General features: G+C 38.1%; 5 protein-coding genes across 10 annotated transcripts; 3 read left to right on the top strand and 2 right to left on the bottom strand.

Annotated features, from left to right (window-relative positions):
* Positions 1-104: 104 nt before the first annotated feature.
* On the bottom strand, positions 105-2,199 carry cdnf (cerebral dopamine neurotrophic factor). Its single transcript, XM_039667844.2, has 4 exons — positions 2,061-2,199; positions 1,372-1,499; positions 1,103-1,244; positions 105-693 (listed from the first exon to the last, which is right to left on the bottom strand). Exons 1-4 carry the CDS (start codon positions 2,146-2,148, stop codon positions 503-505), a joined length of 549 nt encoding a protein of 182 aa, XP_039523778.1. The 5' UTR covers positions 2,149-2,199; the 3' UTR covers positions 105-502.
* On the top strand, positions 2,174-8,669 carry hspa14 (heat shock protein family A (Hsp70) member 14). Its single transcript, XM_039667729.2, has 14 exons — positions 2,174-2,452; positions 2,634-2,714; positions 3,133-3,215; positions 3,356-3,404; positions 4,070-4,175; positions 4,257-4,347; positions 4,443-4,547; positions 4,630-4,791; positions 5,749-5,904; positions 5,994-6,096; positions 6,483-6,698; positions 6,792-6,941; positions 7,057-7,124; positions 7,906-8,669. The coding sequence occupies exons 1-14, from the start codon at positions 2,174-2,176 to the stop codon at positions 7,994-7,996; spliced, it is 1,740 nt and encodes a 579-aa protein (XP_039523663.2). The 3' UTR covers positions 7,997-8,669.
* Positions 8,670-9,183: 514 nt separating this feature from the next.
* On the bottom strand, positions 9,184-12,648 carry dclre1c (DNA cross-link repair 1C, PSO2 homolog (S. cerevisiae)). 3 transcript variants are annotated; one of them, XM_039667708.2, is made up of 14 exons: positions 12,319-12,648; positions 12,133-12,184; positions 11,899-11,983; positions 11,758-11,817; positions 11,621-11,676; positions 11,441-11,542; positions 11,295-11,367; positions 11,071-11,211; positions 10,897-10,998; positions 10,671-10,807; positions 10,534-10,588; positions 10,354-10,442; positions 10,188-10,285; positions 9,184-10,102 (listed from the first exon to the last, which is right to left on the bottom strand). In XM_039667708.2, the coding sequence occupies exons 1-14, from the start codon at positions 12,425-12,427 to the stop codon at positions 9,297-9,299; spliced, it is 1,965 nt and encodes a 654-aa protein (XP_039523642.2). In that variant the 5' UTR covers positions 12,428-12,648; the 3' UTR covers positions 9,184-9,296. The 3 variants fall into 3 exon arrangements, with proteins under 3 accessions (XP_039523642.2, XP_088983161.1, XP_088983162.1); XM_089127035.1 differs by having other exon boundaries at positions 9,184-10,096; XM_089127036.1 differs by lacking the exon at positions 10,897-10,998.
* A 149-nt stretch (positions 12,649-12,797) lies between these two features.
* On the top strand, positions 12,798-14,219 carry meig1 (meiosis/spermiogenesis associated 1). Its single transcript, XM_039667871.2, has 3 exons — positions 12,798-12,952; positions 13,214-13,379; positions 13,927-14,219. The coding sequence occupies exons 2-3, from the start codon at positions 13,230-13,232 to the stop codon at positions 14,053-14,055; spliced, it is 279 nt and encodes a 92-aa protein (XP_039523805.1). The 5' UTR covers positions 12,798-12,952; positions 13,214-13,229; the 3' UTR covers positions 14,056-14,219.
* An 870-nt stretch (positions 14,220-15,089) lies between these two features.
* Positions 15,090-18,909, top strand: tmem243b (transmembrane protein 243, mitochondrial b). Of its 4 annotated transcripts, XM_039667864.2 has the most exons (7): positions 15,127-15,243; positions 15,563-15,614; positions 15,718-15,847; positions 16,468-16,711; positions 17,873-17,923; positions 18,004-18,108; positions 18,221-18,909. In XM_039667864.2, exons 4-7 carry the CDS (start codon positions 16,619-16,621, stop codon positions 18,362-18,364), a joined length of 393 nt encoding a protein of 130 aa, XP_039523798.1. In that variant the 5' UTR covers positions 15,127-15,243; positions 15,563-15,614; positions 15,718-15,847; positions 16,468-16,618; the 3' UTR covers positions 18,365-18,909. The 4 variants fall into 4 exon arrangements, with proteins under 4 accessions (XP_039523797.1, XP_039523795.1, XP_039523796.1 ...); XM_039667863.2 differs by lacking the exon at positions 15,563-15,614 and having other exon boundaries at positions 15,090-15,243; positions 15,718-15,837; XM_039667861.2 differs by lacking the exon at positions 15,563-15,614 and having other exon boundaries at positions 15,090-15,243.
* The last annotated feature ends 583 nt before the right edge of the window (positions 18,910-19,492 follow it).

Here is a 19,492-nt window from a genome sequence, read left to right as displayed (position 1 = left end):
ACTAGGAAGGAAATGTGCATTATGTCACAGCAATGCGGAAAAAAATAATGGTCTTAAAAAAGGCTTTATTTTTGTTATTCATGCAGAATATATTTTCTTGCTCATTTATTTTGATTGTATGATTGAAATATCATCCAGACAGGAGGCTTTTAGAGCAGAGTACAGATTGGTCTTAGAGCCTCACACAAGCTCTCGTCATTTCCAAGCTGAGGCTCCGCTTAATCACTGAAACTAATAAAGCTTAATTGATTTATTCTGAGTTTGTGAGAGAAATGCTTACAGCGGTACAGGAGAATGAGACACTGGGGAAGTGGCACATATTGCACATGGCTACTATAACTAATATTATGAAAAGCATTATAAGTTAGGAGTCTCAGTGCAATTTCATAAGTGTCCCTGAGAGTACAGCTGCTCGTGCAGCGTGTCCCCAGCATGAAGCTGCATGAGGAGGCCCTCTCATCAGAGCTCTGTCTCCCCAGCACAGAGCTGCACGAGGAGGCCCTCAGAACTCTTCCGTGTGTGCTTTGTGCTGCGCTGTGCTGTGTTTGGGAGCCACCTCCTGGATGAGATTGATAAATTCACTCTTCTCCAGACAGGCTCTGCACTCCTCCCCCCACGAGGCCAAGACTCTCTTCAGATCCAACACTCGCATTTTAGACAAAGCGTCCCTGCTCCAGTCAAGAACTGGACGGTCTGTTTCAGAAAAACAAGAAATGTCCATTTTAAAACCATTTAAAATCCAAAAATCTTTACTCACACCCTCATGTCGTTTCAAACCCGTAAGACTTTCATTTATCTTTGTATCACAAATGAGGATCTTTTTAGTGAAATCAGAGACCTTTCTGTGCCTCCGTTGACAGCTATGCACTTGTCACTTTGAAAAGTTAAAAGGAGATTGTAAAACTAATCCATATGAATTGAGTGGTTTAGTCCAATTTTTCTGAAGAGACTCAATCGCTTTATATGATGAACCGGTTTAATTTAGGCTTTTATTCACAATTGATCAGTGTACATTAACAGAAGCTCAACTGAACCTGCATGACGCACGACAACAAACTTTACTGGTTCTTGCTGAAGCTCAAACATGCTGAGTACACCCTACCATATCTGAGCTCGCAGATCTGGCCATCCCTTCGCTGAAGTTTTTGGCAGATTTTGTAGACAGGAACATGTGCACTAAGGGGGCGGCTCACCTCACCTGTCACTTTGGCTGCAGCATCACTGGAGGCTCCTAAGTAATAGCACTGAGGTGAACAGGGAAAGGATTACCTCATGCATTCAATATATTTCATACCCTGCCTAAACATATTCATATAGACCAGCAACCAAAGAAGCATAAAAACCAAACTGTGCTTGTTTTTATATTCTTACAAGCCGATTCTCTTTCCCAGTAGTCTCAGTGCATGCTCTGATCAGACCCTCCTCCACCAGCTCTGGCGACAACTCTGTGTGTCTGATCACCAGTGAGTTATAAAGCCGCCCCAAAAACTCCTCACACACTGCAAAACAGATACACACATAAATATTAAACAGATTCATACTAGAGGTATAAATTCATTTGATATTAGTTATGTAATAACAGTTATAATTCCGCAGAACAAAAGCAAAGTTTTCTAGTTATAAGGGGGTTGCATTATAATTTGAAAATCATAGAAGTTAAAATTGTTTTTCCATTTCCAATATGATCAATAAGTTATGACAGCATGTTTTTACATTGCTAACTCATCACAATTAGTTTTTGCTGTTGTTGTACAAGATCCAAATTATTTTTTAAGTCAGTTTAATGTAATTTAGTGTAATTAAGTTAAAATGACTTAAATATCCAAGTTGATTGAACCTTTTTTTAATAGAAGGCAATGCATAGTGTTACAAGCCTAATAGGGGTTGTCAGTCAGTATGCAATCCAAACCAGGACTCTACTCTTAAATATTGGCTTCCTGCAGTAAATATCTTATATTCCCTATGTCAAAACACTCATGCACTGGTGAAAAATAACCCAGGTGGCTATTTTTAAACTCAGGGGGTTCATGCGCATTGAAAGCCAAGCCAACCAACCTCACCTTCGCATTCTTCTGCTACAGTAACTGAGAATAAAACAACACATAAAAGCAAAAGTAACGGGGTTGCAAAGGAGCTGGTTAAAGACATGACTATGTGCGCTTAAAACGCGCCTATGCGCACTTCTAAGGGAACTTCAATAACCAGCACACAACGCCCACCGGCGCCGCTCTCAGCTGTTTCTAAATCAGGCGCTGCTCTCTTGACGGTCCTGTTGACGTCAGATCAGAGGCGCTATGATTGGCTAACATCGGCGCCCGTCATTTGGCTGCGCCCGAAAGTCCATCCCTCCTCATTTACATATGGTTGTCAGTTTCCGGTAGGATTCTTCGGAAGCATGGCTGCTATCGGGGTGCACTTCGGATACACATGTGCCTGTGTTGCGGTATTCAAGGTGAATTTGTTATGAGCATACATCATTTTAATTAGTTGAATAAACGCAAATATGCCGACAATGAAATAAAATATCTAATAGTCATTGTTAATGGTGCTGCTAATGGATGATGGTGTGACATGCAAACCATACCAGATAAAAAAAAAATAAAATACAATATGTGTTAATTGTTTTCATATAGGATGGACGAGCAGATGTTGTGGCCAATGATGCAGGGGACAGAGTTACTCCAGCTGTGGTCGCATACAGAGACACCGAACAGGTAATTTACCAGTATTTCGGGAATCAAATCATTATAACGTTACAGCTCTCATCAGCACCAAACACAGACAGACTTTTAAAATATGTCAGATTGAATTAACAGTGCAATAGAAACTTAAACCCATAACTGCAAAACATATCTTTATTGTAGTGCATAGTTTGACCGGCTGCATTTTATTTGTATTGTGTGTAATACATAGTGTGTTTTAACTTCTCTAAACCCTGCCTGACAAGTTTTTATTGTATTTGTAAAATCCATTTCAATATTTTAAAATTTGTTTCAGTAAAATTAAGGTTATTGTCTTGACTCAATTTGGTTGTTTGTTTGTTTGTTTAATTCAAATGTAAATTAATGAATCAAGGATGCCAGGCATGAGATGCTCTGATGTTTTTTTTTTCTCATTCATTTGTTTTTCTAGATAGTGGGAATCGCCGCTAAACAGGGCCGAATACGAAATGCCACCAATACGGTTGTCAAAGTTAAGCAGATCCTTGGCAGACGGTATTTATTTTCATATTTACACAAACATGCAATAATGCTGTAGATAATTCAGTGCATATGAATATTTTACCATCAAATTAGCAATGTCTTATGCAATAAGTTAAGATAATATAAATTCATTGGACTTGTGTATTTGACAGCTTTGATGACCCAGATGCTCAGGCACACAAGGAAGAAAGTAAATGCATTGTAAGTACATGCTGATCTAAAAGGGATATTTCACCCTAAAATGAAAATTAAGTCATCATTTACTAACCCTGGTGTTCTAATACGTATGTCCGTCTTTCTTTTTTATACCACATAAGGAGAATTTAAAAAAAAAAACATGTCCATATAATGGCAGTTAATATCAACCAGCATCAAGCTTTTTAAAAAAAAGAGACCGAAGCATCACAGGATAGTCTCAATTGTTTATTACAATTGTTCTGGGAGTGTATGATAGGGTTTAGTGAAAAACAAACTGAACTTTAATGTATTATTTAATGAAAATCCTGACTTGGCGGTTGGTCTTCTGTGCACGATTGAGCGTTTGTGAGACTATTAGCACTGCAGTATGCTCTGGCTTGCCCAGAAAAGCTGGATTTTTATCTTTTTTTAAAAGCTTGATACTGGTCTCTATTCACTGCCATTAAATGAACAAGCATGAGTGTGACATTTAAAAAAAATTCTTCTTTTGTGGTCTGAAAAGAAAGACAGACATAAGGCATTAGAACAACACAAGTTTGATGTAAATGATGGCTTAATTTTCATTTAAGATCTATTTACTGACAGATGGGGAATAAAACATAACAGTAGCCATAAAAACTGCACCATTTTCTTATTTAAGAGGTGTGTATTTTCTCACTCATTCCCAGGTTGTCAACAAGAGTGACCTGCCCAGATATGAAATCGACACGGGAGAGACAACAAAGTATGTGTCTCCTGAAGATGTAGCTAAATTGATCTTCCATAAAATGAAAGGTATTGTCTGAATGCTTCATTTTCTTTCATTGTGAGTATGTTTAATGTGAACCACTGATAATCGTTTCATGTTCCCTGCAGAGACGGCTCAGTCAGCCTTGGGTTCGGATGTGAAAGATGCTGTCATAACGGTGCCTTTTGAGTTTGGAGAGATGCAGAAGAATGCACTAAGGTAATGCTAATGAATTCAGATGATGTAACAAGGTTATCTAACTCCAGAAGCTGTGTCTGGGGAGAGGTTTTATAACAATCAGTGCTGTGTTGTAGGCAAGCTGCAGAAAGTGCCGGGTTCGACGTGTTGAGGCTGATACACGAACCCTCTGCTGCTCTTCTGGCTTATGGCATCGGACAGGACTCATCGTTGGGAAAAAGGTACAGGGTTTGTGCGTCGTCCGTGTCGAGCCGTTTCTTTGAGCTCTTCAGAAGCCTCATTCTCCTTTTTCTTTTCAAACAGTCATGTCCTGGTGTACAAACTGGGAGGCACGTCGCTAAGCGTCACCGTCCTGGAGGTGAACAGTGGGATGTACCGTGTCCTCACGACACAGACCGATCACAAGACGGGAGGGGAGAGCTTCACACATGAGCTCGCACAGCACCTCGCCGGCGAGTTCAAAAAGTCAGTGCTTCACATTTGTTATGTTGTGATTTGCTCTTATGAAGGAAGTGGTTTTGTTTCGAAGACACCGTACTGGGTGTGGTTGCCAAGCAACTTCATAACTTCTTATTTTACACTTAGTCATATTCATATTGTATTACTTTCTGAGTTTTATTTATTTCTTTTATTTATTTTTTACTCCAGCAGCGTTTTAAGTACTGGTGCCAAACTTCTCATTTATGAATCTGTTATTATCATTTTTTATTTTTTTATTTTTTTGCAATAAAGCACCTTTTAATTGTAAAGTTTAATTAAAAAGTTGTAATAGTTTATTATCAGAAAATAGATATGTTAACTATTTAATATTAAAGTAATTATTACATAAATATTTAATATTATAATAGAAATGTTTATGATATTACATATTTATTTCATATTTACTGTTCAAAACTTTGGGTTGGTTGGTAAGATATTTGAAAATGTTTTTGAAAATTATTTGATCAGAAATACAGTGAAAACTGTAAATGATTTTCTATTGTAATATATTTTAAAATTGAATTTATTCCTGTGGTCAAAGCTGGATTTTCAGCATCATTACACTAGTGTCATATGGTCCTTCAGAAATCATTCTAATATTCTGATTTGCTGCTTAAGAAACATGTATTTATTATTTATTATGTAGTGATGCTTAATATTTTTGTGGAAACCATGTGACGTTTTTTCAGTATTCTTTGATGAAAAGAAAGTTCGGAAGAACATCATTAATTTGAAATGGGAATCTTTTGCAACAATATAATTGTCTTTACTGTCACTTTTAATAAATTAAATGCATCCTTGCTCAATAATAAAAATAAAAAATCTTACTGACCTCAAAATGCAATGATATTGTATAATATTTTTAAATCTATTTGATGTTTTGACATTAGTTTATTTGATTACGTGCATTTCAATCTTATTTTGTTTGTCATGTGTCTCCAGGACTTTTAAACAGGATGTGACGGGAAACCCGCGGGCGATGCTCAAGCTCATGAATGGTGCTGATCTGGCCAAGCACACTCTCTCCACCCTGAATAGCGCCAACTGCTTTGTGGACTCGCTTTATGACGGCATGGATTTTGAGTGTAATGTGTCCAGGTGAGCTGAAGTTATTCGCAATCAAATCAGTATCACAAAGAAAATGGTACCTGTTGCTTCTATACATGTCATATATGCTTCTGTCCTAGAGCCCGTTTTGAGCTGATATGCTCCAGCCTCTTTACTAAGAGCATTCAGCCAATTAAAAGTCTCCTCGAGCAAGTAAACCTGTCCACCTCTGATATCAACAAGGTAAAACAACTTTTTAAAGGGGTCATATTATGCTCTTTTACAAAGTATTGATTTTGTTTTGGGGGATTACTTAAATAGGCTTTTCAGAGAATAACTTTTGTTTCTTTGGAGGGACTTGCCTTTTTCATGCTCAAACAGCAACATTACACTAGCCTGGTTAAAACCAGACCATTACACACTAATAAAAGATGAACATGTAAAAAAAACATGAGGTCTTCTTTAATACAGCTGTGTGGCCAGTAGAGAGAACTTTAGATTTTATTCCATATTTCATGTATGAAAAAACAAACAAACAAAAAATTTTTAGTACTTTACATCTAATTATAGCGAGAAAGGAGTCCCAAAAACTTGAATTCCGTTTTAAACCAGTTCGTATTCTCTCTAAGGTGGTTTTGTGCGGAGGATCAGCTCGTATCCCGAAGTTGCAACAGATGATCAGGGATTTGTTCCCAGACGTGGAACTACTGAACTCCATTCCCCCGGACGAGGTGATTCCGGTCGGTGCTGCCATGCAGGCGGGCATCCTGGTCGGAAAAGACAGCCTGGCGCTCGGAGAAGATTTCATCACTGTGGATTGCTGTGCCAGCGACATCACGGTTAAGGTGGGGAACTTCAAATGATTAATAGTGCTTCGTTTTAGGGTGTTTTAGCACAAACTAGATTATTGATCAGTAGATTGTGTCTTGGTCTTTCAGGAAGTGGATGACTCCGGAGCGGAGGTTTTCACAGTTTTGTTTCCATCTGGCACACCTCTCCCTGCCCGCTGTCAGCACACGCTGCAGGGTCCTGGCAGTCTGTCATCAGTGAGTCTGGAGCTTTTCCAGGCACAGCAGCCAATCGCACAGGTTGGCTCCCATTTTAACAGACATTTCAGTACAAGCCTAAAACTAACGTAAATGAGATGTATGGCTTGTATTGTGCTGTAAAACTGTTGGGCTGATTTCACTTTAAATTTTCTAGATTGTACTTAGAGACTTGGAACCTAAAGAGGAGCTGCATGACTTTGTGACTGTGCTGACAATGAAGAGGTAATGTCATAAATTAATACTTTTATTAATACTGGATGAATTGAGAATCACTCTTTTTATTTGTTTAAAATCGAGATTATGATTCTCGCACGATTCTGAAGAGACAACTAAACAAAATAACATGCAATTTATTAGAGGTTCTGACAAAATATGAATTTCTGCAGTCTATTTAAAAATATTTCAGTTATTTAAAAAAAAATCAATCTGAATGAATGATTCAATGACTCACTTATAAAGACTTGTTTCATTACTGGATGGATCAGATGAATCAATCTCTTGAATGATTCAATGACACTCTCTTGTTGCCACCTACTGGTGTAATGATGTAAATAATGAATCTTTATTTTTTATTTCCTCTATTTTGATCGCTTCCGTAGACATCTGTGTTTATATCCGAACTGCAAACTTTTATCCCAACACTCCTGTGATCATTTAAATTATCGTAACAGAAATATATACAGAGATATGATTGTGTAGTTGAAAAGAGTAAAGACTGAAGATGTTTCATGCTTGTACATGACAACTGCTCTCTGTAGATCAGCGCCAACATCAACGCAGATCTGAACGTTCGGTGGTGATTTTATTTATCAAAGGTTTAATAGACACAAGTGAATCGTTGGGATTTAGGAATAAGATAGCGTGGGTGTTTGAACTGAGATCGCGATCTTTTAAAGAGTGATTTTATATTTTCTAGCTTGTGTGTGTACTATAAGTTCATTAATATCACCCAGTCTTACTTGACTATTCAAAGCTCTTTTCCTGATGTGTGTTTATTTTTCAGAGACGGTTCACTGCACGTTACGTGCACAGAGACGGGAAGCGGCAGATCTGAGGCCATAACCATAGAAACAGCTGCTGCTGCAGCATCTTAACCCTCAATCACGCTGTCAACATAATTCCATACATTAACCTTAACACCTGCATCTCATGCTGTTTGAGGTTTTCCATTGCTCTAGATTCTTCTAGAGATTACCCAAACAAGAACTTGAACATGTTTGCCTCAGTTCAAGGAATGGCTCACCCATAAAGGAAAATGATTTGCTTGCTCTCATGTTTCCAAAAGGATGGACCAGGAAGTGTTGGTTTGGAATATGAGGGTAAGTAAATAATGACTTTTTCATGTATGGGTGAGCTATCCTTTTAAATTAATATCCAGTTTTATAGCTTTTGCATTTTTTTTTTTACCTGCAGTCATTTTGTTCATGCCTGTTGTCTGACCAGCAGGTTTACTGTAGTTGTTCTTACCATGTGCCTTTATGTACCTACAACACACCATTTGATTAGTCATGAGTTCATGTGACGGGCATGATTGGTGGATTTAGGGTAACCTGTGGAGTTCGCTGATACCATTTAAAGCATGCACAACCTCAGAACTGAAGAGTTTCACTTTGTAGACTGAGAAGCAGGTGGTGTTGTACAGGGAAGAGATGTCTTTGTGTGACTCACTGATGCTAATCTGGTGCAGTCACAGCGAGCAGGTGCAAAATTATCGTTTAAAAAGCTGTCATCTGTAACTAGTATGCAATAAAGGTCACTGAACACAAACCCGGAGTTTATTTTATTTTCAGTACAGATGCTTGTTAGATTCATGTCAAGTTGGAATATTTGCAGTTACATGATTTAAGATTTTAAAAAGATCCTAATTTTATGTTCCAAGCATTTCATTTGAGCACGCAAAAGTAACTAAAATGGCCTTGACAGATTTCTGTTAAATATAACCAGTGTGCTTTTATTTTGACACTCGTTTAGCACTTGCCAAGTTCTTAATTTTATGAAATCTTTTCCAACACAATGTTAACGTTGTTATTTTAGTATTTATATAGTATTATTTTTATTTTGTGATTTTTAATTTCAACTTTTAATATTTTTGATGTGTGCTTTTGTAGCATTTCATTTCTATTTACCTCAAATTTATTTATTTTTTATTTCATTTTGGTACTTAAATAAATAGAAATAATGCCTTGGCAATTAATTGAAATCAAGTGTAAGTTTTATTTTTTCACCTTATGTTTTTTTTCTAATGGTTTCTTAACTTGAACAACAGAAAACATTGTACGCAATTGCTTGAGGAATTTATTTAAAGTATTCAGTATTTATAAAGGTACAAAACTGCATGAGGTAAGCTGTCGCACAACAAACCAAAAAATAATACTCGAGTAAACGAACATGAAATTAATACATTTGTCTTATGACCACTTCCTCCCCTGCTGCCAACTTCCTGTACAGGTCCTTCAGGTCTTCTGGCTGTGGGACTTTTGAACCTGGTGTTGGTGGAAGCTCAAAATCTGATGACACCTGAGAGTCTGATTTCAGCTCCACGGCTTCTTCCGTCTTCTGTTCAGTGTCAATCCCATCTCGGTTACACTGCTCACAAATAACGGCTTTACTTTCATCCACTTGGACAAGAACGGTGTCCATTTGACTGAGGCTCTCCATTCCTGCATCTGATATATGAGTGGACTGAGAGGAAGTCATGTGAACGGAGCTCTTGTCATCCTCGTCTTCATCCTGAAACAGCTCAGGCGATTGGGACGTTGTGTTTTCGGTGGCTGTTTTGTGGCTGTTCTGACTGTTATCCAACTCGCTCTCGTCCGTCAACACCGGTTCTGCCGTGAAGAACTTTTCCCAACAAGGCTGGGCAGCTTTGGATTGGGACGGGTCCAAACGAGTCGGTTTTGAGCATGGCATTTCTGTGCAAGATGGAGGAGCAAGACCAGATGGGTGAGGTACAGGAGATTGCTCAGGATCATCTTCGTCGTCGTCGTCATCATCGTCATCATTTGATTCGGTGCAGTCCATGTAATTGGACGAGTGTGCGGAGGGACAGGTCTGTATGAGGGAGTACATTTGGTCTGTATCGTGAGAATCTTTATTAGGATTACATGGTTGTGCACTAATGGTCAGATCAACCACTCTCGTCTTCCGCCACCTCGGAGCCGTAGAAACCTCATCAAACAAGTCGTCGTTACTCTCTGAACCTTGGCAGAAAGAAAATTATAAGTAATAGTAACTGTTTTAATGATGAATAATTGAAATGGCTTTAATAATGTAAACTGTTTCTACCTTCTGATGTGCATCTCTTTCTGGTTCTTTTAAGGGCTCCAAGCGGTTTGTAGACCATCTCGTCTCTTTCAGTAAGTTTTCTACACAATGGCTTCAACCTGAATTTAAAAATATTATTTTATAGTATCTAATGACAACATTAAAAGAAAAAAGGATCAGTCCTTACAGATCTGTGACGTCTTCCAGTGTCTTGCCCAATGGAATGACATTAGGGTAGATGTTAACAGGACCAATGTAGGATAGAAAGTCCTTAACCTAGTCAAAGGAAATAGAAACCGGCTTATGATATCCTAACCCTGTGTATGCTGTCATGTATGAAAAATATTTTAAGTGGGATTTCTCTTACTTCCAAGTAAGAGGAATGAAAAGAAAAGCATGCTCTGTAGGAACTGCTCCCCATCCTAAAAAGAGAGACAGTGGGTTAATAAATAAAAAACTGTCCATAACATGAAAATAATTTTATATTGGTGCATCATGACTCACTTGGCAATGACGGAGGTCTTTCTGGTCCGTTCTCCAAACCATATTGTTGAGGGTTTGATGCTGATAATGTTCAGAGGAATGCCACCTGGAGACGTGGTGCCGCACGGTAACCTGTTCGCCCTGAAGAACTCCTCATCCTGTGGAAAAAGCCACAGATTTGATCTCCGTTTGTAACTACTCGTTCGGGACGTATATGACAATGTCATGACGCAAAGGATGAGGGTACCCTGGGGTGCCTACAAGCGTGGATCTGCGTTGCCCGGTTGGTGGTCACGTGACACAGAATTTCAGGCATTTTTTTGAACATTTCCAAGCTGTTCACATGTATCTGTAGTAGATAAACTGTTAATGTTTTCAAAACTAGGCAGAACGAATTAGTTGTAAAGAAATAGAAAAAAACCTGTGAGCTGAACTCTTGTCCCAAGTTGGTAAAGAGGTACTCGTAACCATACGCTGCCTTACAGTTTAACCAAACCACATGGTACGGACTCTGACAGATCCAGTCCTGGATCAGCTGTCTTATCCCTGTTAAACAAGCCTCCTAAAACAGAGGGAAAACAGTTATGGAAAGATACAACCGCCTCAAGTCTGTCTGATATAATCCAGGTATGTGTAAATGCTTACCCTGCTAGGGATCTGATAGTACTTAGGATCAAAGAATGTGGTATCGATATACACACTCTTAATGTCCTTTACCCTGCAACACAAACATTTGAACTGTATTATTACCTACAAGATGTGTTTTATTTAAATATCTGATCTCTGAATACCTGTTTCCAGAGTGCAAGTACTCCATTCGTGCAGCATCTCCGACAGCGAGTCTGAAGTCCCCTGTGTAGAGCACTGTACCCTGAGCACCCTCAAACAGAAACCTGTGATGAGAGTTTCAAGCCATGATTACATCACAATGAACTCTATTTACGTTCTTGATGCATGTTCCGGTTGCTTACATGACCGATCCTGGACAGTGTCCCGCTGTGAGCAGAGTTACAACAACATCCTCTGACTGAAGAGAGAAAAATAAATACAAATTCAGATCAACTCAAAAACACTAAACAAAAGAATAAACTAGGAGCTAAACGCCCACCTCTCCAGTGGTTTCATCTGTCAGAGATATGTGCGTTGGACTGTCCAGCTCCAGGGGCACCTAGTTTGTAAAGGAGATGTTCTCGTATCAGGCTTAGCAAAACGATTTATGGAAAATTGCATGGCTGAAATGAATACTTACAATGTGATCTTCCCAGAATGCATATTTTGGGTTACTAAGCAGGAGCTCCTTTGTGACAAATGAGCAGTACAGCTTCACTGTTAAACTATCGAAGACAATGAGTTAATGTCTTGTCAAAAATTTACAATGGTGATTACTAATCACATTTACTCAAATACTTAACTTTAAACTATAACATGAACAAATGTTTGATAAGAAAAGGACATGACTTGGAATAAAACAACCATAACTCACCTTAACTTCAGTTTTCTCTTCAGGAAAGGTCCTTTCAACCCTTTCATGTGATCTGTTAAACATAAACATCAACAGATATGTCAGAACATTGATCATAATCATAGCAAAACAATTTAGTCATTCATGCTGCCTGGAAAGTGCATAAGCATGTTCTAATGCGATGTCCATATATATATAAATGTGCACCTTTATGGCAGTGAGAGAGGAAATAAGCTCTGGCGTGCAAATTCTCCCTGTCAAATCGATCCAGGGAGATGGTGGGATATTCCTTCATGCGTCCAGCAAACGAGCTCATGCTGACTGCACTGAGTTTGAGCTGATGAAGAACTCAAAATCCCCCTGAGACCTCAGGACATCACTGCCCAAACTCTTTCTGGGCTCTAGTCGCAGACAGCAGCACCCCTGTTCCCTGCATCTGTCTTTCCCCTTTCCTCCTCCTGGCATCGCTTTGGTATGAAACCACGTGAGTCGGAAACAAACATCGGTAACCTGATACTACTGTAAATTGTACAGCGACATCTAATGGACTAAAATTCAACCCTTAAAAAAATGCAAAAAGCCACAGCAATCGGTATACTCTAAAACAATACACTGAGACAAAACGTGAACAAAGTTTTTTCAAATAATTGTGCATTTTTTGTCAGTTTCTTCAATGCCATTTCCGGGCATAGGTTTGATTGGCCACCCAAACTTTGGAATTCCGGGATTTTTTTCTATTGGCCATTTTACACTCATGCTAAGTTGCTAGGAAACAATGATGCGCAACATCGCTCACCAAACAAACACGTTGACAATTCAGCTTTTTATCTCACACGTCAATGTAAGTTTGTATTTTAAACATTATTAACAATATATATCAACTAGTTATCAATTAATATCGCAGTTCAGTGCATCTTCTGAGTAAATTAGACTAGATAATGTCAATGTAACGTTTAACTCCAGCATTAATTATTCTGCGTATTGTCGTTGAACACGTGACACGGTGTTTTGACTTGTTGATTAACTTATGTAAAGTAGAATTTGTTAAACTGAATTTATTCAAAGAGAGAATAGTGAGTGATGTCTTTGTTATCATACACAGAAAATACACAGAAATAATGTCCTGCCCAGTTTTACTGGATAACAAGGCCAAGCCGAAGTCCATGAGCCGCGCGAAGCAGTGGACAGGTGAGGTGGAGAACCTGTACCGCTTTCAGCAGGCGGGGTACAGAGACGAGCTCGAGTACCGACAGATTCAACAAGTCGAGGTAACACTCACATCTTTCTGCTATTTTATTACATTATTACTTATTATAATGTTTACCCAATCCTTATAGTATACACGCTTGCGAGAAATGACATTCAGTATACATTATATTATCAAAATACTTTGATGGTTTATATATATATATATATATATATATATATATATATATATATATATATATATATATATATATACATACATATTAGTGCTGTCGAATCAATTCATTTAATCTACCATAAAAATCTGTAAATATATATTTACACAGTTTTATGTTAAATGCAATGAATCGCGACGAATCAATTTGACAGTATATGTATCTGACAAAATATTGTATAAAATATTTGTACTTTCATTGATGACATACCAATAAAATGACTATATATATATATATATATATTAAAGTTTTAGTGGTATGTTTTATCAATTAAAGTTTCCATGCTTAGTCTGTTCATTTCTTAGTTATGTTCTTAATTGTAACATACTGGCATGTAACATGTAACATACACAGTTCTGATTTCCTGCTGAATATTGTTGTGTTGTCCTTTCAGATTGACCGTTGGCCAGACAGTGGGTTTGTCAAGAAGCTTCAGCGTCGAGATAATACATACTATTACTACAACAGAAAGCGGGAGTGTGAAGACCGAGAGGTCCATAAAGTGAAGGTGTATGCGTACTGACCCGACCCCATCAGCGCTTATGCCATTTTCATTGTTTTTAGTTTTTCATTTTTAAATCATGTCTTTAGAAAACTCATGGTCAGAGATGTCTTGCTGTTTTCTTAATGTAATTGTCTGAATGAAAAAAAATGATCTAAATAAACATTTTACATGTAAACAAACAATAGCCAGAGTTTCACCTCTTTACTAAATGCTTTAAAGCCAGAACAAAACCAATACCAGGGCCTAGGTAAGCATGTACAAATGTAAATTTATATAATTTAAAGGGATAGTTCACCCAAAATCTGTATTCATTTCTTTCTTTGGCTGAACACAAAAGAATAGAGTATATTTTGTAGAATTAACTTCAATACAACTGTTCGGTTACCCATATTCTTCAAAATATCTTCTTTTGTGTTCAGCAGAAGAAATAAATTCATGCAGGTTTAGAACAACTGGAGGGTGAGTAAATATAGAACTATCCCTTTAAGTGTTTTGCTCTTAGTTATGCAGCACACCATTGGGGGAAAAAACAGCCATAACAAACTATATGACAGAAGCAAGAGATAAACCAATGCATGTATATTGTTACAATCCTTATACAGAGAGATTAAGACACCTCCTCCCCCCTTATTATAGGACAAAACTAACTAGATGATGAATATTAATAAAAAAAATTTAAAAAAATTTGTTCAAGGAAGTAAAAAATATGTTTTATTGAATTTTAATAAGAACAAAACATAATTGACATACATGAGTACATATAACCAATAACCATACATGTCAAGGGTGAAAGAAAAAAAGTAAGAAAAGGAAAGGCATTTTTCAGAAAACAAATGTACCTTGTACAGCTGTATAGTTTTCCTTGCTTTTAGGTTTTTACTTTTGGATTTATAATTTTGGTTTCTAAATATATTTTAACATCAAATTTAAATTGTTCAATATTTGGTTATATAGTAATGGGCAATTATAATAATTAAATCAAATATAAACAAAAGTTTTTTATCGCCATCAAATAGCTTATATAGCTATAGCTTTTCTTTTCAAGTAATTATTCCCAAAACATTTGGGTCCTGGCCCTTTAAGACACGTCACTTCCGGTTTCATGCAGCGAGCCGTTCTTACTGTTCTTCTGAAGTCATGCGGATAATACTCTGATCGGAAAGCAACCCTTGTTATCAATAAATGCCTCTTGTTTGTTATATCCAGGTAAGTTATATAAGTTTAATTGTTTGTTATATTCTCATTATGTCTGCCCCGTTCGGACGGTTTGTTTTCATTAACATTAACGTTAGCTATTAGCTCTTTGAAGTCAATATTAATCTATAACAGCAATCTGATTGTAACAGTTCTATTTTAGTTAACATAGCTACATGTTCAGTCTAAGAAAGACAGTTTAGAGGATTATATTTTTGATGGGTGTGTTAGTGTGTGGATATAAGCAGAAATCAGCGAATGCACCTGCACTGATACAGTCAAAGTAATGAAGTCATTTAACGTTACTGGACTGATAACTTACGCTGTTTAGATGAACAGTGATGTACGACATCTGAAGGAGATTCACGATTGTTTTATGGCCAGTATGCAATTTTAAGCTCTAGTCTAGACCAGAAAAATCAATAGTAGTATATTAAAGGAAGTAACATTAGACACTAATAGTGCATTTGTTTTGTTCTGTTACAGAGCTGAAGTAGTCTGGAGATCCTCCTCGTCTTCCATCCTCAGATATCTGTTGACATGAGCATTTACAATTTCTGAGCCATATATCCATCATCATGATGAAGATTTACCTCGGATCACAAAGTAATGTGCTGTAGGTAAAACGATATAAAGTTTCAGAACTGCAGTTCATCCAAATGATCATTATTTGTGCACCATCATGTTGTTCCAAACCTATATGACTTCCAATAATACAGACAAAAACCTTAATGTCATGAACAAATTGTTTAATTTTTTGGTGAACTCTCCCTTTAAGTATGTGTCTTTCCAATGACACCATTACTAATGTCATTGTGACCTAAATAAATTGCCATAATATTGTTTAAAAATCATGTTTATATGTGACAATGTAGTTAAATAAAAACTCCCAGGGCTCTACACAAGCCACAAACCTAAACTGTGCACTGATGCCAGGATCAAGCGCTCACATGACCGATCACACATTTTTAAGGCTGTGCTTATGGTTACATGATCCAGGCCGGCAGAATCAACCCAAGCCCTTTGGCTGATTATTAGAAAGGCCGGCTTGTTGTGTTACTCTGAAGCACCATTGTAATAAGTCTTCGAACTCATGGGAAAAGGAGCAAAGTGCATGACAGATCATTAAGTGCTGAGGCTCTGGGGTTTGTTTTAGTTCACATCACACTTTGACGTGCCATGAAACGATCAGTAAATGGATGTTTTAACATGTCGTGTGCCTTGTCTGCGCTCTAGGTGACCCAACCATGACTATCCGCTGCTCCTAAACCACTTGCCCTGAGGAGCGAACCCAAGCTAGAGAGCAGCGAGCAGCATGCACTGCCATCCTCCTCTCCAGAGGGGCAGCTGCTGGTAGAAGATTAAGTGTGTGTGCACTGCTCTGGCCATGGATGACTTCCCTACACATGACTTCACTACACGCACCTATGGCACCAGTGGCATGGACAACAGGCCTCTGTTCGGGGAGACGTCGGCCAGGGTAACTCGACTGTTTGCTGGTTTTTGTAGTATAAAGTTAACATGAAATCAAAAACTTTTGTTGCTTTTCCAAATAACATATTTGCCATGATAATAATATCCCATCAAAATATAATATGAGCAAAAAAATTATATGACCAGTCACAGGTGAAGCAAATATTGTTGATCATCTCCAAACAAGGTCAGGATATTAGATGGTGAGCAAACAATCAGTTCTCATAATCAGTGAGTTGGATGCAGGAATAAAGATCTGAGTGACTTTGACAAGGGCCAAGTTGTTATGGCAAGTCGATTGGGTCAGAGAGTATCTCTGAAACAGCAAGGCTTGTGGGTCACTCCCGGTCCGGGCCAACAGATGGTCGTCACGCAAGATTGTAATGATGGTTATGGACAGAATGTGTCACAGCTGTATATGGGGCTGTGTTGCCCAAGACCAATCAGAGTGCTTATTATGACTCCTGTCCACCGTCGAAAGTGCTTACAACGGGCACATGAGCGTCAGAACTGGAGCAGTGGAAGAAGGTTGCCTGGGAAGTGATGGCACCAGGATTGCACTGTGGGACAACGACAAGCCAGTGGAGTGAGTTTGATGCTCTGCAGGGAAACCATGGCCATTTATGTGGATGTAAATTTGACTCATGACACCTAACTAAAGATTGTTGCTGGTGACAATGGTGTTCCCTGGTGGAAGAGGCCTCTTTCAGCAGGATAATGCACTCATTCAGGAATGGTTTGAGGAACAAGATGAAGATGTAGCCCAGGCCTCCAAATTCCCCATTTGAGCTTCTGTGGGTTTGATGCACAGCGGCCTACAGGACCTGAAGCCTCTGCTGTTAAAGTCTTGGTGCCAGAAACACAGGACACCTTCAGGGGTGTGTAGAGTCCACACCTTGATGGGTCAGAGCAGGTTTGGCAGCACGCGGAGCACCAACAGTATATTAGACCATAATGTTTTGGCTCAGGCACAATGTGACTTTTAATCACACAATGTAACTTTATTTCATGTTGTAAACTTTATTTCGCAGCTACTTGCCGCGTTTTTCTTTACTCCTATGGCGTTCCGCATAATGGTGCTATGTAGATATTTAAAAAGATAACATTTACTGCAGCACCTTGATTTTCTGTCAGTGGCACTAATATATTTTTGTTGGATCACTTTCAGGATAGAATCATCAATTTAGTGATCGGTGGACTCGCGTCTTTACTCGTTCTGGTAAGTTTTTACAACTAATGAAGATCTCGATATGTCTGTTAATCATGTTGTAATTGATTCATTTTGCCCATCTCTTTCAGGTGACCATCATAAGTTCAATCATCTTCCCGTCCCTGCCTCCCAAGCCATTGAATATTTTCTTTGCCATCTGTATCATGTTAGTCTGCGGGTCAGTGTTGGTTCTGGTAAGTGAGGAAGGACTTGCTATGTAGTCTAAAAAGCGTTAGGGTTCATTCCTTCAATGGTCCCAAAGAGAAATAAATGTTTTTAATGCAATCCCATCCATCTTTCTTTCAGATATTCTGGTATAGACAGGGAGATCTGGAGCCCAAGTTTCGCAACTTGATCTACTACATGTTGTGTTCCATCGTTCTGCTGTGTATCTGTGCCAACTTGTACTTTCATGATGTGGGACGTGATAAAGCGAGCAATGCCTTATAAAACTGCTACTATGGGAATCGTCCCAATCAGCGGAATGTTCATCATTATATGGGTGCTTTGGATCCCCACTTGAGTTCTTGAATCAGGATTATTCCTACAAGCCCCATTTGTGTGGGCAAGGCCAGTCTGCCTTTGGGAGCAATGTTAGTGGACTAAACATAATATAGATGCAAACATGTTAGCGATGAGTAGCACTCTGGGATGTCCGTGCACACGTTTTGCACCCTGAATGCTGTACACAGCTTAACCTATATGCCAATGATGTTTTTTTTTTTTTTTGTTTGTTTTTTAAATAAGCCATGGCAATGTAATGCATAATGCTTTTATACACCTACAGTACATTCCTAATAAGAAATTCCTTATTTTGTATTTAATCAGAAAAGCCATTTTGAATAAGAGCATTTGATTAAAGACATGCAACAGTCATGCTTGTTTGTTTTTTTCTAAATTACTTAACACTGTTATTTGAAATGGTGAAAACCTTAATTTTGGTTAACAACCATTGTAATTTGGATTGTATGTAATAAATAAATACATATACACAATGTACGTTTGTGGGTGGGTTTTGTTACATTTGTACAACTGCATGTTTTAATTTAAAGCAACTTGCACTGATATATCTTAAATTATGTCAGTGTCATTTTGTCTTGAGATGCACAGCAGTAATGTTTTCTTCTAAGGCATGTTTAGAAAAGCTATTTAAATGTCTTAATTAATCTAAGCCCTGTCTGTGAAACCGGGCCATTTAGTAGGCTCAGGAGCTACAGCGTGGAGTTTTAATGACAGAGTCCTAAGTTTAAATCCCACTATTGCTTGTTAAGTTACTGGCATAAAAGCTTAACCACTGGCTCAGAGGATAAAGCATTGTGTTTTAAGAGTCCCAGACACCAGTTCTCAAAATGAAAGCCACGGTGGAGTTACTGGTTAAACACGCATTCTCTGGTGGTGAAGCTGGGATAGAGACGTGGGTCCAAACCACTGCTCAACATGTTAAAAATCAAACAACAGAGACTCTGTCAAAGCTTTAACTGCTTTATTGGGCAATCATACAAAGTGTATATCAAACAAAGTGGTCAAAACACCAGATATCAGTGTGAAAGCCACAATGGTGCAGTGGCTAAATGCACG

Source organism: Pimephales promelas, chromosome 24, assembly GCF_988280905.1.
Source record: "Pimephales promelas chromosome 24, fPimPro1.hap1.1, whole genome shotgun sequence".
Classification (NCBI taxonomy): domain Eukaryota; kingdom Metazoa; phylum Chordata; class Actinopteri; order Cypriniformes; family Leuciscidae; genus Pimephales; species Pimephales promelas.
The sequence above is the reverse complement of the archived record's forward strand: the minus strand, read 5'-3'. Positions and strand labels throughout refer to the sequence as shown.

Coding starts and splice junctions, on each gene's coding strand:
- cdnf (XM_039667844.2), bottom strand. CDS start 2,148: ATGTCTTTAACCAGCTCCTTTGCAACCCCGTTACTTTTGCTTTTATGT. Junction 1,500..2,060: donor TGTAGCAGAAGAATGCGAAG/GTGAGGTTGGTT, acceptor TCTGTTTTGCAG/TGTGTGAGGAGTTTTTGGGG. Junction 1,245..1,371: donor CTGGGAAAGAGAATCGGCTT/GTAAGAATATAA, acceptor TGTTCACCTCAG/TGCTATTACTTAGGAGCCTC.
- hspa14 (XM_039667729.2), top strand. CDS start 2,174: ATGCGCACTTCTAAGGGAACTTCAATAACCAGCACACAACGCCCACCG. Junction 6,699..6,791: donor CCAGCGACATCACGGTTAAG/GTGGGGAACTTC, acceptor TTGGTCTTTCAG/GAAGTGGATGACTCCGGAGC. Junction 6,942..7,056: donor CACAGCAGCCAATCGCACAG/GTTGGCTCCCAT, acceptor TAAATTTTCTAG/ATTGTACTTAGAGACTTGGA.
- dclre1c (XM_039667708.2), bottom strand. CDS start 12,427: ATGAGCTCGTTTGCTGGACGCATGAAGGAATATCCCACCATCTCCCTG. Junction 11,677..11,757: donor CAGATGAAACCACTGGAGAG/GTGGGCGTTTAG, acceptor TTCTCTCTTCAG/TCAGAGGATGTTGTTGTAAC. Junction 10,589..10,670: donor AAGACCTCCGTCATTGCCAA/GTGAGTCATGAT, acceptor CTCTCTTTTTAG/GATGGGGAGCAGTTCCTACA.
- meig1 (XM_039667871.2), top strand. CDS start 13,230: ATGTCCTGCCCAGTTTTACTGGATAACAAGGCCAAGCCGAAGTCCATG. Junction 13,380..13,926: donor GACAGATTCAACAAGTCGAG/GTAACACTCACA, acceptor TTGTCCTTTCAG/ATTGACCGTTGGCCAGACAG.
- tmem243b (XM_039667863.2), top strand. CDS start 16,619: ATGGATGACTTCCCTACACATGACTTCACTACACGCACCTATGGCACC. Junction 16,712..17,872: donor TCGGGGAGACGTCGGCCAGG/GTAACTCGACTG, acceptor GATCACTTTCAG/GATAGAATCATCAATTTAGT. Junction 18,109..18,220: donor GCGGGTCAGTGTTGGTTCTG/GTAAGTGAGGAA, acceptor TCTTTCTTTCAG/ATATTCTGGTATAGACAGGG.